Source organism: Schistocerca nitens, chromosome 2, assembly GCF_023898315.1.
Source record: "Schistocerca nitens isolate TAMUIC-IGC-003100 chromosome 2, iqSchNite1.1, whole genome shotgun sequence".
Taxonomy (NCBI): domain Eukaryota; kingdom Metazoa; phylum Arthropoda; class Insecta; order Orthoptera; family Acrididae; genus Schistocerca; species Schistocerca nitens.
The window spans coordinates 118,536,078-118,550,055 of NC_064615.1; the positions used below are offsets into that span (position 1 = coordinate 118,536,078).

Sequence of the window (13,978 nt, forward strand, 5' to 3'; positions counted from 1 at the left end):
AGATTGGCGAGTGTGATTGAAACGCTGACACTGGTAGCAGCGCGTAGGTGTCGGGACATAGGGGCGAACAGAAATAACCTCGTAGCCCGCTTTGATGCGCGATGGCAGCTGAACACTATCGAAGGTCAAAAAAAGTGTCCGGGTCGGTACAAGGTCATTGTTGACCTTTTTCATGACCCTATGGACAGCCGTCACGCCCTGCTCAGCGAGGAAAGATTGAATCTCCTCGTCAGTCAAACCGTCGAGGGATCTAGTGTAGACCACACCACGAGACGAATTCAAAGTTCGGTGAGCCTCCACCCGGACAGGGAATGTGTACAGGAGTGTGGCCCGAAGCAGTTTTTGTGCCTGAAAGGCGCTCTCAGTTTCGAGTAATAAGGTACCGTTACGCAACCTGGTACAGGATTTGACAGATCCGGCTATGGCATCGACGCCCTTCTGGATAACGAAAGGGTTGACAGAGGAAAAATCCTTTCCGTCCTCAGATCGAGAAACGACGAGGAACTGTGGGGCAGGCGGTAGTACTTTTGTCACTGGTAGCTGGTCACGTTTCCGTTTTTGGGCAGAAGTCGAGAGAGATGGAGTGAAATCCATTGCGGAGAAATCCCCCATGATTGCCAGCGTCTCCGATGGCGCGCTCCTTCCTTGTGGGGACCCTCTCAGAGGGCACTCCCGCCTTAGGTGAATGTTTACACCTCAGGTCACACCTCCCGAGAAACAGACGGAGGGACCAATCGGCATGGTCAGAAGGTATCAGCTCAGGCAATCACCCCTCCCCGGGCCTGGCCTTTACCAGGGGGTACGCGCGTGCCTTACATGTCTACCCAGGGCGGGGAATTACGCGTTACCCCGTCACCGGCTACGCGTGCGAACGCGTGGGTCGGCCTTCAGGCGCGCACAGGGAGGAAGGAAAAAAAGGAGAGAGAGAGAGAGAGAGAGAGAGAGAGAGAGAGAGAGAGAGGACAGTGTCTCAAACGCCGAGGCGGAGACCAGAGAAGGCAAGGAGAAGAAGGCAATGAGAAGGCAAGGAGAAGAAGGCAATGAGAAGGCAAGGAGAAGAAGGCAATGAGAAGGCAAGGAGAAGAAGGCAAGGAGAAGAAGGCAATGAGAAGAAGGCAATGAGAAGAAGGCAATGAGAAGAAGGCAATGAGAAGAAGGCAATGAGAAGAAGGCAATGAGAAGAAGGCAATGAGAAGAAGGCAATGAGATTATGCAGAGGAAAGAGGAAGGAAGACAGTGAGGTGGAGAAGAGCAAAGAAAGGAACCAACCAAAGAAAGGAAGAAACGAGAAGTGAAAAAGCAAAATGACCGCAAATAGAGGTCGTGGAACCGTCCGTCTCCGGACGCAGGCGCTAACTACCCCCTTGAGGGGGAGGGACTCCTTTTAGTCGCCTCTTACGACAGGCAGGAATACCTCGGGCCTATTCTTACCCCGGACCCGCAGGGGGGGATACACCAGTTGGTCAAGGGGCTTGTATCCTTGGATTTTCTTTTCTCTCTGGAAGATAGTGCAGGCTAGTGAGCAGGGAGAATGGTGTTCTGTTCACCTGACATAGGTAGGACGGGGAGAGGGGAGGAGGAACAAGGAACATTTGTGTACAACTGACGTCCACAATCCCTACAGACGAGGCTAGTATTACATCATGAAGACATGCCCGAATCTCATGTATTTAAAGCACTGCATGGAAGAGTGGTACATGCACTGGCACAAGACACTGATACGCCATCATCTTGACCTTTCCAGGCTATGAGTTGCCTTAAATGCTAATACGAAGACCCCAACAGCAATCCCACTGTCCTTTGGTTTCCACTGGACACGATGAACAAAATTCACTCCCCACTGCTTCAATTAGCACCTAACTCATCGGATGTAAAAGAAGATCATGGTGTAAGATAATACCCTGTACCATACCGAGACTGTCACGAGGGGTAATAGAGGTGATAGTTACACTACTAGGGTAGCGGAGTACGTGTGGCATGCACATGGGGCTTTTTTAGCTTAGAGAACACCTCCCTTGGAAGCCATGACAATTTGCCTGTTAAATCAGCCACAGTGACCTCAGAGAATTTTGGTCCTCGCAGAACAGAGATAGAAAAGATTAATATGATTTAGTAAACTGCAGGCGTATCCAAGGAGAAGTTCCCAGAATTAGTATCGCTTACTGAAGGTTATAATGAACAGATAGTATTGGGAACAGAAAGCTGATTGAAACCAGATGTAAATGACAACAAAATCCTAAGTTCAGATTGGAATGTTTATTGTAAGGATAGGTTAGTCGCCAATGGTAGTGGCGTGTTTATTGCAGTAAAAAATTTGATAAAATCTAGCGAGGTTATCACGGATTCTGAATGTGAATTAATCTTGGTGAAGTTGAGTATCAAAGAGTGGTCAAAAATAGTGATCAGATGCTTTTATAGACCACCTGGGTCAGGATCTGTAGTTGTAGAGCACTTCAGACAGAACTTGCAGAATATCATTAGTAATTTTCCTGATCATGCCGTTGTAACAGGGGGTGACTTCATCTACCCAGGTATAGATTGGGAGTGTTCTGCCATCAAAACTGGTGCCAGAGAAAGGGAATCGTGTGCCACTATTCTGGATGTCTTGTCCGAAAATTACCTTCAGCAGATAGAGAACCAACTTGAGAGGGTAACGTCTTAGACCTCCTGCAACAAACAGACCTGAACTTACCAAATCAGTTAATGTAGAGAAAGGAAGGTATCAGTAATCATAAGGCTGTGACAGCATTTATGACGACGGGTCCTACAAGGAATGTTAAGAAAGGTAGGAAGATATATTTGCTCAGCAAGGGTGACAGGATAAATCTCAGAATATCTCAGCAGTCAGCATCAAATATTCGGTGATGAGGACGAAGATGCGGAGAACAAATGGAAAAATTTCAAAGGCATCGTTCAATATGCCCTAAACAAGTATGTTCTGAGTAAGGTTTTAAGGGATGGTAAAGATCCACCATGGTTTAATAGGCACATTAGAAAAGCGCTATGTAAACAAAGAGCACTTAATCTCAGATTCAAGAGAAGTAAAAACATAGTTGACAAACAAAAGCTGAATGAAGTGAAAATGAGCGTAAGGAGAGCAATGAGAGAAACGTTCGATGATTCTGAAAGTAAGACAACATCAACCAACCTGAGTAAAAACTCTAAGAGATTTTGGTCATACATAAAATCAGTAAGTGGGTCAAAATCATCTATTCATTCTCTCAGCAACCCCACTGGCACCAAAATGGAAGATAACAGAGAGAAGGCCAAAATACTGAATTCAGTCTTCTGCAATTGTTTCCCCACAGAAGATTGTAACATTGTCCCTCCTTTCAATCATCGTACGAACATAGAAATGGCAGGTATTGAGACAACCGATCACGGAATTGAAAAGCAGCTACAATCGCTTGGTAGTGGAAAGGCTTCAGGATCCGATGAGATACCTGTAAGATTCTATAAATATTATGGGAAAGAACTTGCTCCCCTTCTAGCAGTAATGTATCGTAGATCGCTTGAACAACAAAAGGTACCTAAAGACTGGAAAAAGTGCAGGTCATTCCCATTTTTAAGAAAGGCTGTAAGACATATCCACACAATTATATACCTGTATCGTTGACATCAATCTGTTTTAGAACCACGGGACATGTTTTATGCTAAAAAATTATGACTTTTTGGAAAATGAACATCTCCTCTATAAAAACCAACATGGATTCCACATGATGAGCTAGCGAGGTGTGCACATTGCTGCCACTGCATGCTATGCTTACTTGGCTGTTGTGAGCTCGTGAAGAAGTTCTGCGTTGTGGGCACCGCGGGAAGCAAATTGTCATGTGTTGTTTTCACAATGCCAGCAGAATGTCGTTTTCTGTGCCCCACAGCATGGGAAGCAAGTATGCGCAGAGGGAACCTGCTGCTACGAAGAGTCCTTCGGTTGTTCAACTCACTGAGTCTGCCGACCAAGCAAGGAAGCCCCGAGAAGACAAGTCGCAGCCTGTCCCTCCCTTTATACGTCAAGTCCAAAGGCAGGTGGACAGCGCTGTTCAACATAATGATGAACTGCACCCAGAATGAGGTGGTCTACGAGTCTGTTGACACAGACTTGCTAATCTGCGTTCGGGCTGCAAACGTGGCTGACCACAGGTTGATCAAGGTCGCAGTGGCCGACCACATTGTCGACGTGCCTCCAGCGCGTGAGAAGGCACCTTCCACTGGAAGGAAGAAGACGACCAAAACACTCCTAAGGGGGTTACCTTGGTGCTGTGACGAAGCAGTGGTCCAGGAAGGGCTGCTGCAAGCCAGGATTGGTAATCCAACCGCTAGGTTGCACAACCTGACCAACAAGAAAAGGGTGCTCATCTACGCCGTGACCGTGCAAACAGCCGACAGCGAGCGCGACATCTTCAGCTTGCGGAAGTTGCTGGGCTTCCTGGTTACGACAGAACTTCTCCCGACCACCATGGAACCCCAGCCCCAGTGCTTCAGGTGCCAGGGCGAGGCCATGTCACGTTGTACTGCCGGCAAGCACAACAGCCACACCTGTGACCGTGGAAGTAACGTTCTGCCGACTTTTGTCCAGTGTGGCGGTCCACACGTCGCCACCTGGCACGGCTTTCTCAAGCCGCAAGCGTGCCGAAGGCGGCGAGGCCGCACCAATGCAGAGGAAGAAGAGAAGACAACGACGGCAATGACACAGGATGTAGACCAGTCCAGCCCAGCTGAGCTGAGGGACAGCGCAGAAGCAGCTCCAGCTGCCAGGAGTGGGAACGACCATCTGGAGGCGGGTGATTGAGATGCAGTTCACGCCCCCGTGAAGAACTGTGGCCTTGAACTCGGCACCGCCGTGAAGGAGGCCACTGAAACCCTCAAAGCCGTCGTGGCGGCAGAGAGGGCTGCCTTTGCAGCTGCCGCGGCTGCAGGGAAGGAAGAGGCCTTGAGGCAACTGCGTGCAGTCTTCGCCCAAGGCCTCCATGCAGCAGAAGGGGTTCGAACCCCTGCGACCTCACAGAAGGACGTTCGTGTGCCTGCTCCAGCAGCACTGCAGGTGAAAGGCGCAAAGATGACAACTGCCGCCCCAGCGGTATTGGCGGCAACGCCAACCGCCGTGCGGGTGGCCCCCGCAATGGACCGAGAAGCCAAAAAGGCAGCCATCAGTGCACAAGCGCGAGCGAACAGTGTGCATTTCTCCGATGCTGACGCGGCGCAGCTCACCAAGCAAGCAGAGGTGCTCGAGGCCCAGATGCGGCAGAGCTGTGCTATGCAGTAGCGGAGGATACCAAATGGCGGCAGGCTGCCACTGTTCGGCACCAGCCTGATGAAGCTGTGCCAAGTCACTGACGACACGGTACAGTAGAGGGCGTAATGGCAACACATGCATTGCCGCACTGAATTCCTTTGTTACAGGGATGAAGCCACTGCAGCAGGTCCAGCTGAAGCACCCGGACTGACCCAACTATAACGAGCACGCAGCAACACAGGTAACAATGCACGATACCTCACACTAACATTACCTCACCTTGCATGCACTGTCACAGCTAGCAAGCCACTACTGCCCTTACTACCCGTCCTACTGTCACAGAGGTTTTATCCCCTTGGCGCTTGCCTTGGCACTTTTTTTCCTCTGCCCTTACAACCGTTACCCTTCGATTGCTTTCGTCCACTTTCTATCTCCTGATGGTCCATGTAAATGAGTAATCTTACCCAGACACATGGATAACATCACAGCCGGCATCCTGTGACGGAGGTGACAGTAGAACTTCTGGTTTGGTCACCACATTGGTGTGGGCAAGGAGGGGCCCCACCCTGATTTTAAAAAATCCACAAACAGAGATCCTGCAAAACTCAGTTCGCTCTGCACCTTCATTAGATCCAGATACTGTATTCCTTGATTTCAGTAAGGTATCTGACACAGTCCCGCATTGCCATTTAATGAAAAAAAGATGAGCTTACGGAGTATTGGACCAGACCTGTGATTGGATTCAAGACTTTCTTGCAGATAGAACACAACAAGTCACTCTCAACGGAACTAAATCGACAGATGTAAAGGTAATATCTGGAATACCACAGGAAAGTGTAATAAGACCATTGCTGTTTAGAATATGTATAAATGATGCAGTAGAAAGCATCAGATGCTCTTTAAGGCTATTTGCAGATGATGTAGTTGTCTATACCAAAGTAGCAACGCCACAAGATAGTACGAATTTGCAGAACGACCTGCAGAGAATTGATGAATGGTGCAGACTCTGAAAGTAAATAAATCTAACATACTGCACGAACATAGGAAAAGAATCCCCTACTGTACAGCTACACTGTTGATGACAAACAGCTGTAGACAGCGTCTGCCATAAATATCTAGGCATAACTATCCAGAGCGAACTTAAGTGGAATTACCATATAAAACAGATAATGGGAAAAGCAGACACCAGACTCAGATTCATCAGAAGAATCTTAAGGAAATGTAACTCAACCACGAAAGAAGTGGCTCATAAGGCACTTGTTCACCCGCTTCTTGAGTATTGTTCATTTATCTGGGATCCCTAACAGGTAGGACTGATAGAACAGGCAGAGAAGAACCAATGAAAAGCGGCACTTTTTGTCACGAGATCATTTAGCTGGCGAGAGAGCTTAACAGAGATGCTAAACAAACTCTACTGGTACACATTACCAGAGGGGCGTTGTGCATCACGGAGATATTTACTACTGAAATTCCGGGACAGCACTTTTCACGAGGAGTCACGGCAACATATTACTTCCCCCTCACACACATCCGACATATTGACCACAAAGTGAAAATTCAAGAAATTAAGAGCCAGTACAGAGGCTTACCGACAATCATTCTTCCCATGCCCCATTCGTGAGTGGAACAGCGTTGGATGGGTCAGATAGTGGTACCAAAAGTATGCTCCGCGACACACTAGTAGGTGACTTGTGGAGTATGATGTAGATGAATGTTACTCAGCTTGTCAGAGTTGAGCAGCGCTTATGGCTGGGCAGGAGACTGAACCACTTTTCATTTCCAGGATCACTGCTACTTCTCCAACACTGCCTTCAAGGTGTTTAACAAAGAATAAGGGTTGTGGCCAAACAGCAGTCCCTGTCAGTCCTAGAGCAAACTAAGTACTGGGGGAGTATTTCTCCCCTTTTCTCTTAGCCATACATTCCTCCCACTGTGTAGCCAGAGAAGGAAACATTCTGGGGCAATCTCTCTCCACACTGTAAGAATCTTGTCTTGTTGGTGCCATGTGGCCACCTGTGGCAGAAAGTGTAAAATGCTTCAAATGCAAACAGTCCACCATGGTGCCACCCAGAGTGAATGGGGGCTCTCCCAAAGGGTGCCAGCCAGCTTCAGCAACGGCTAACAGATCAGTAATCTGTTGCCCTGGAGTGCCCCAGCCAGGAATGCCATATACTCGGGAGGGGGGGGGGGGGGAGGCTATCACCCGGCAGGTACTTGGCGAAACCCCCCCCCCCCAAACACGGCAACGGAATGGCTACAGTGTTGGGTTCTGGACCTTTTACCACAGCCAGATAGGAAGGCTGCAAAGATAGAAATGTGCAAAGGTGGAACACACATCACGTTGTGTGACCTTCCCTGCACAATCCGCACTTCTATTAAACTCTGGTAAAGGAATGGTAGGTCCAACCTAAGAATGGGTCCATGTAGGAAGGGTGAAAAGACTATTAAGTGCAGGAAGAAAAGACAAAACCATGAGTGTGCAAAGTCACAAACCAAATGCAAGCATGGTCAGCACCAAGACGACTATCCGATGGAAAGGCAGTGAGTAATAAGAATAGTAGCATGGGCTTGCAGCTCAAAAAAGGAAGTAGCGCTGCAAAGGATGGGGTCCCATGTTGGTCAAGCACTTATTCACAGAAGAGCTGTGAGCCCTCTGCGTGGAAGTGAGGGAGGAAATCAGCTTGCTTCCTGATGGCGGAAACAGAGTAGATGACGACAACGCTGCTCAACTGTGCGGTCATCAGTGCCCATACAAAGTCCCAATCTTTACACAGTCCAAAGTAGCCACTTTCACAAATGATGAGGACAACACAAACACTCAGCCCAAGGCAGAAAAATCCCCAACACAGCCAGGAATCGAACCCAGGAAACAAGGTAGACCTACTTGCTTCATCACTAACAACACACATGCTGTAAGTGCCAGTCCCAACAGTTGCTTATTGTTTTTCCTTACAACTAACTATTCATGTTCTTAGGGCCAGATTTAGTCACTCCAAAATGCTGATTTTTCTAACTTTTACAAAAATTTACCTTCAATATCACCACCTAAAGAGCAGCAGAAGTTACACAGTACATTTTAAGAGAGCTTTTTATATTACCTACAATGTCATTTGCAAAAAATGAAGACAGCAATGGATCCATTTTACTTCCAGGACCATGCAACTTCAGATTTATTTATGCCACGTCTCAGTTAATTGTACATTAAGAATTTAATTGTAATTCATTTTGATCATAGTTTTTTTCTGTTTTTGCCTGTACTGCCGAGACTGACCTGTATTCTTTCATATGTAAAGAGAAGATATTATGAACTGATTTGATAACTTTAATAATCTCTTCAGTTAGCATTTTGCCATCTATGACTATATATATATATGGGTTACTTTATAGATACAAGACGATCATTGTGTTCAATGCAATAGGACTGTCCTTTTGTGTAACAAAACTCGAGCCTATTTTATTTATAAGCTATGAAGACATTACTGTAAAATGTACATGTAATCACATAATTTACCAACCGAAGTCGCGAACAAGCGAATGGTAGCTCCGATATCTTCCTAATTATGCAATGTTACAACATAACACTAACTGCAACAGTTCCGCTTTTAAATGTAGAAAGCACACATTTTCATGCGTCCGTGTTACAAATAGTTTAGCTTTAGATTAATATTTATCAATGAACTTTATACCGAACTATTCAACGTGACCGACAGCACTTAATCTAAGTTATCTGCGTAATAATTACCTGTAAAAATTCTCTGAACCGCCAATGGCAACTAAACAGTATGAGTTAGTTAACTTGGAAAATACACCAACTTCATTATTATTTTCAAACTGCACGCGCACAGCCATAATTCTCAATGCAAAACGTCAACCCCCCCAAAACCCAGCACAACACCACCTGTGCCTCGTCGAGTCGTCAGAACTTAGTATCTGCAACCGGAACACGAAGAGGTTTACTCTCCATACCCATGTCACAAGTTGAGCAACAGTTTTAACAATGATTTGTAAAATAGGAAAACGTGTTGTAATCTCCTATTCTGTTACAGCTGTAGTCGAAACTTCAGATTATGGAATTTATGCGATATTCAGACTTCATCTAACATTTTTTTCTTGCATTTCCATGAAGGGAAATACGTATTACGAAAGTGGGAAATTTGATGACCGGCGTATGTTTCCAAACCTGCTTGTTGCCTCTACATTCGAAATTGAGAACAGAAGGCTGGAGGTTAGTGTTTGTATGTTGTACGTGTATTGTGATATTTAAGAGTTTATAGTTGATATAAAATGTTTTGTTAAATTGAGAGGCAGATTAGCATTCAAACTGTTTTAATCAACTATGGTTACATCCATTATAAGCATTTTTGTTCGGCGTTTTAGTGCCAGCACATGCCGCAGTTTACATAACTTTTTAGCTTAGTTAGATTGTTTCTTCGGTATTAGTACTTACAATAAGCTTCAGGACTTAAAACTGTATATTACTTCGATACAGTTTGCCGTAGCTTGCATATTCTGTGGACTGAGTAAACAAATAACATTGGAGATATCAGCTGTGTCGTTACTGTATGTGCTAACGTTTTGAGTTTGATATTCGCATTCGGAGTACTTCAGTTTATTTGAATACCCCATAGAAATAAAGATAACATATTCTGGATAATGATTTTAAGCTGACTGCAAATCCTTCGGATGCGTTCATTTAATAAAGGTGGCAATGACATAGGAAGTTTCAAAGTAGTATAGCGTTTCGAAAGTAACAGTTCTTGCGGTGTCTTTCAGATGACACGGTAGAATTTATTAAGAAGGCTTACATCTGTTTGAGACTTTACGTGTATGAACAAAATTGAGAAACGCGCTTGCGTCAGCCGGCAGCTCGAAGTTTCACGGTATTAGATAAGCTAAGACGTTCAAATTTGCAGTTTCTTCCTGCAGGGCTGTGGGATTGATGTAATAGCTAAAACACGATCTGAATTTTGCCCACATTTACGAAGGATAAGATGAAGAATGGGGGGAGGGGGCAGCGGTTATTACCTTTGTGGCTCTTGTGTTAAACTACTTGTCATTAGATTCATTTTAAGCTGGAAACACTTTTGTATTGAGAACTGATGTTTTTAATATTATCTAATGCATAGCCTGTATTTAGTTGTTTAGTATTTGTCCACATTTAATAACAACTTTTGGTTATTGATATTGTATTCCCATCAGTAATCATTGCAGTTTACATTAAATATGTTGTGATTAAGAGGGAGAATTGTTTTCACTAAGCTACCAATACACACAGGAGCACTGTTTATCAACACAGATTGCCACATGTGTGTTTACGACAGAACAGTCCAGTGGTAGCATGGCATTTTTTGCCATATATTTTTCAAACGAAATTAGTTTTTTATGGTTCTACATTGTTTCTGCATCATGTTGTGTACCTGTACTTTCCTGTCTTTGCATACAAGCAATAAAGTTGTGGGATTATTCTCATCCCATTCAAGGTGTGTGTGTGTGTGTGTGTGTGTGTGTGTGTGTGTGTGTGTGTGTGTGTGTTTGTTTTGCTCTTTTTCTCCTTCTATGGATTCATATTGAAATACACCAGGCCATGCGCCTAATTTATATTGAAATACACCAGGCCATGCTTCTAGGCGTTTCAGAATGGAAGTTTGGAGTGTCCTAAAGGTATGTGATGTGGCTGAGATTGTCTACCTTTGGTAACCTTTTTGGGCACAGTCCACAAAAGAGTCCCACTAGCAAAGTCATCTCTATTTTAGAACTATTGTAATAGTACTGCATCAAATTTTCACAACTTTTACAGTGCTAATCATATTTTTCCTGATATTCCTATGATAGATTGCAGTGTTACACATGGAATATGCTGTTGCTCTTGGTTGTTTTATCTCCATGCTGTCACAAGAAGCTTTGAAGATTGTTGCAACCTTGCCATTGCTTGCCTGTCTTTGTTGTTGTGTAAGTTAGAGGATAATGAAACCTAGGTAACTGTAGTGATGAGCTACTGGAAGGGCAGCATTGTTATCAATAATATTGGTATGTTGAGCTGCACATGTAACTGTAACAATCTTTTCTTGTTGATACTTATCTGGAAGAGTTGACAGACATGCCAAAATCTGAATATGTGAGTGCTGCATCAACTGCACACATTAGTTTACAAGTGAATGTCCGTGCATTTAGTCATAGACAGTAACGTTATCATTTGAAAGAAAACTCTATTTTTCCTACTGATCAAATAAACTCGAGCATTCCAGTCCTACAGGACATTAAAATCACTGTTGACTGGAATTTTCTGCAGAGTGTGATCACTTACTTGCAACCATGTCTTGACTCAGATTTACACAGTCCTTTTAAGTTTCCTCGTCAAATTTAACAGTGTTTTGCATATTATCATGAAGTGACAAAATAAGGGACAATAGGGTTCTTGGGATGGCCAGGACAAAACTGTGATTGTCTCAGAGTAAATTTGTGTGGATGAAATTTCCAACCTTTCTTGGTTTATCATGACAAAAGTTTTGCAGGAAATACTGACATCTATACTCAGAAAACACTCAAGAACATGGCACAGGGTATGTCCCATTGTACCATTTATCAGGGATTTCTCCCATTCTACTCATGTATGGATCACAGGAAGAACAATTGCTTAAATGTGCATGCTGTAATTAACCGTGTCTTGGTAATCCTTTTGGGAGTGATACAGAGCTGGTTGCAATATATTCTTGGATTCATGATCTGAAATTGATCTAAAAATTTTCCATGTAGGTTTTCAGGGATATTTTCCTTCTATCTTTAAGTGTCTGCCAGTTCATTTCTTTCAGTATCTTCATGAAACTTCCATGGACCAACAAACCTGAGACCATTTATGCTCTCTTCCTTTGTATACATTCAATTTACCCTAGTCTTATTTGCTTTGGCTCCCACTTATGACCTCACTTTATTTAGGATAGGTCACATGCATGTTTTGTATGCAGTCTCATTTGCAAACTGATGGTGTATCCCTGGTATTCTACCAATGAACTACACTCTACCACCTGATTTACCTATGGCTGAGACTATGTTATTGTTTCATTTCATATCTTTACAAATTGTTACACACTGGGATTTGTATGAGTTGACCAATTTCAACTGTGGCTCAATATTATGCAGTGGAAACTCAAGATTGGAATATCAACAGTATTAGGAAAAAGATAGTTTGCTACACACCGTTAAGATGGTCCATTGAGTTGCAGACAGGCAGAATGAAAAGACTGTTAAAAGTTTTGGCTTTTGGGCGACATTTCAGTCAGAGCTGCCAATGTTGTGGTAATGTATGCACAAGACATGCTTGCTTTTGTGTGTGTGTGTTTTGTTTGCTGAAGAAGGGCCAAAAGCTTCAGTGTGTGTCTTTTTGGTGTACCTGTCTGAATCTCGTCTTTGCGGTGGGCAGCAATCTATCCATTTCCTAATACTATGTATTAATATTACAGTTACTTAACACTACGTTTGTTTGTTTTGTGAAGCATTCGGTTTTACATTTCTGAACATTTGAAGCATGTTGCCAATTGTTGCACTACTTTGAAATCTTATCAAGATCTGACTGAATATTTGCACAGCTTCTTTCAGATAGTACTTCATTATAGAAAACTGCGTCATCTCAGAAAAACTTGAGGTTACTATTAATGTTGTCTGCAAGGTCATTAATATAAAACATGAACAGCAAATCACAAAAAAACACTTTCCTGGGATACACCTGCACTTACTCCTGTGTTGCTTTAGTATTTTATCCATCTTCAGCAACTGTAGTTGTATATATTGGAATAATCAGCAACCAGTTGCCCTTCTTCAGGAGGTTGTAACTGTTACATTATTTGCAAGTGTCAAAAATAAGATGTGTGTACAAAAATGGTATAAGGAAGCCAAACAACAAGTGCAGACTTTGTGCCAGAACTGGAGTCAGTTTTGTGGATCATTTCTGCTACCCTTTTTGTAGACAGGTGTGACCTCTGCTTTCTTCCATTTTCAGGGCATGGTATTTCGTAGAGGGATCAATTGTAGGCTAATTCAGCTGTTAATTCAGTATAGAATCTGATAGGTGCTCCATTGGGCTCTGAGGCTTCTTTCAAGTTTGACTACTTCAGCTGTTTCTCAATACCACTAACACTAATAGCTATTTCAGTCTCCTTTTCAGTGGGGTCAGTCCATATAAAGTGGTCCAGTGATGGTTGCATGACCATTTTTAAATATTTTAATTTTTTTATATGTGATTGCTCTATATTAGAGAAGGTCAAAACAGTTTTTTTTAAATAATTTATCTTGCACCTTTATTGGATGGTGCCATTTTTATTTGTAGGTCCACCATGATTTTTCGGTCTGGAGACATTAGTGAAAATTTGAATATCTCTGCACTGGGTTAAGTTACAACATTGCAATTGACATGATTGTTTTTAGAAAATTGTCCTCTGCAACATTGACTATTACACAAAATACCCTACATTCAAAAATATCCAGTCAAAATGGCCTCAGAAGTTTGGTATCCTAATTTTCAAAAATCCAATTTTTAGGCCCAAAAGTAACAAACAAGGAGTGATTTATGACAGTATTTTTTTCATATACTTAGATGTCATACCCTACTAGCCTTATATAGAGCAAGAACACTTACAAATGTTTCCTTAATTTTTTATGAATTTTTGAAATTTGAATATTTTCATTTTTTGTAAAGTTTGGGGTTAGTTATCTCGGGTGAGACTGAATATAAAAGTATGGTTTTTGCGCAGT

At 43.3% G+C, this 13,978-nt stretch overlaps 2 protein-coding genes across 5 annotated transcripts in view; one reads left to right on the forward strand and one right to left on the reverse strand.

Annotated features, from left to right (window-relative positions):
• The window catches only part of LOC126235794 (eukaryotic translation initiation factor 6), a 33,389-nt gene extending 24,219 nt beyond the window's left edge, over window positions 1–9,170 (reverse strand). The window contains exon 1 of the mRNA XM_049944608.1: window positions 8,976–9,170. Coding sequence (XP_049800565.1) covers window positions 8,976–9,082 — 107 coding nt within the window. The 5' untranslated portion in view covers window positions 9,083–9,170. The remainder of the gene's footprint in view (window positions 1–8,975) is intronic.
• Window positions 9,171–9,369: 199 nt separating this feature from the next.
• The window catches only part of LOC126235795 (regulator of chromosome condensation), a 136,513-nt gene continuing 131,904 nt past the window's right edge, over window positions 9,370–13,978 (forward strand). For 2 of the 4 annotated variants that reach the window (XM_049944609.1, XM_049944612.1), the window contains exon 1: window positions 12,448–12,526. In XM_049944609.1, the coding sequence (XP_049800566.1) occupies window positions 12,463–12,526 (64 nt within the window). In that variant the 5' untranslated portion in view covers window positions 12,448–12,462. Of the gene's footprint in view, window positions 9,476–12,447; window positions 12,527–13,978 lie in introns of those variants that run through there. The other 2 variants (XM_049944610.1, XM_049944611.1) reach the window with 2 other exon arrangements.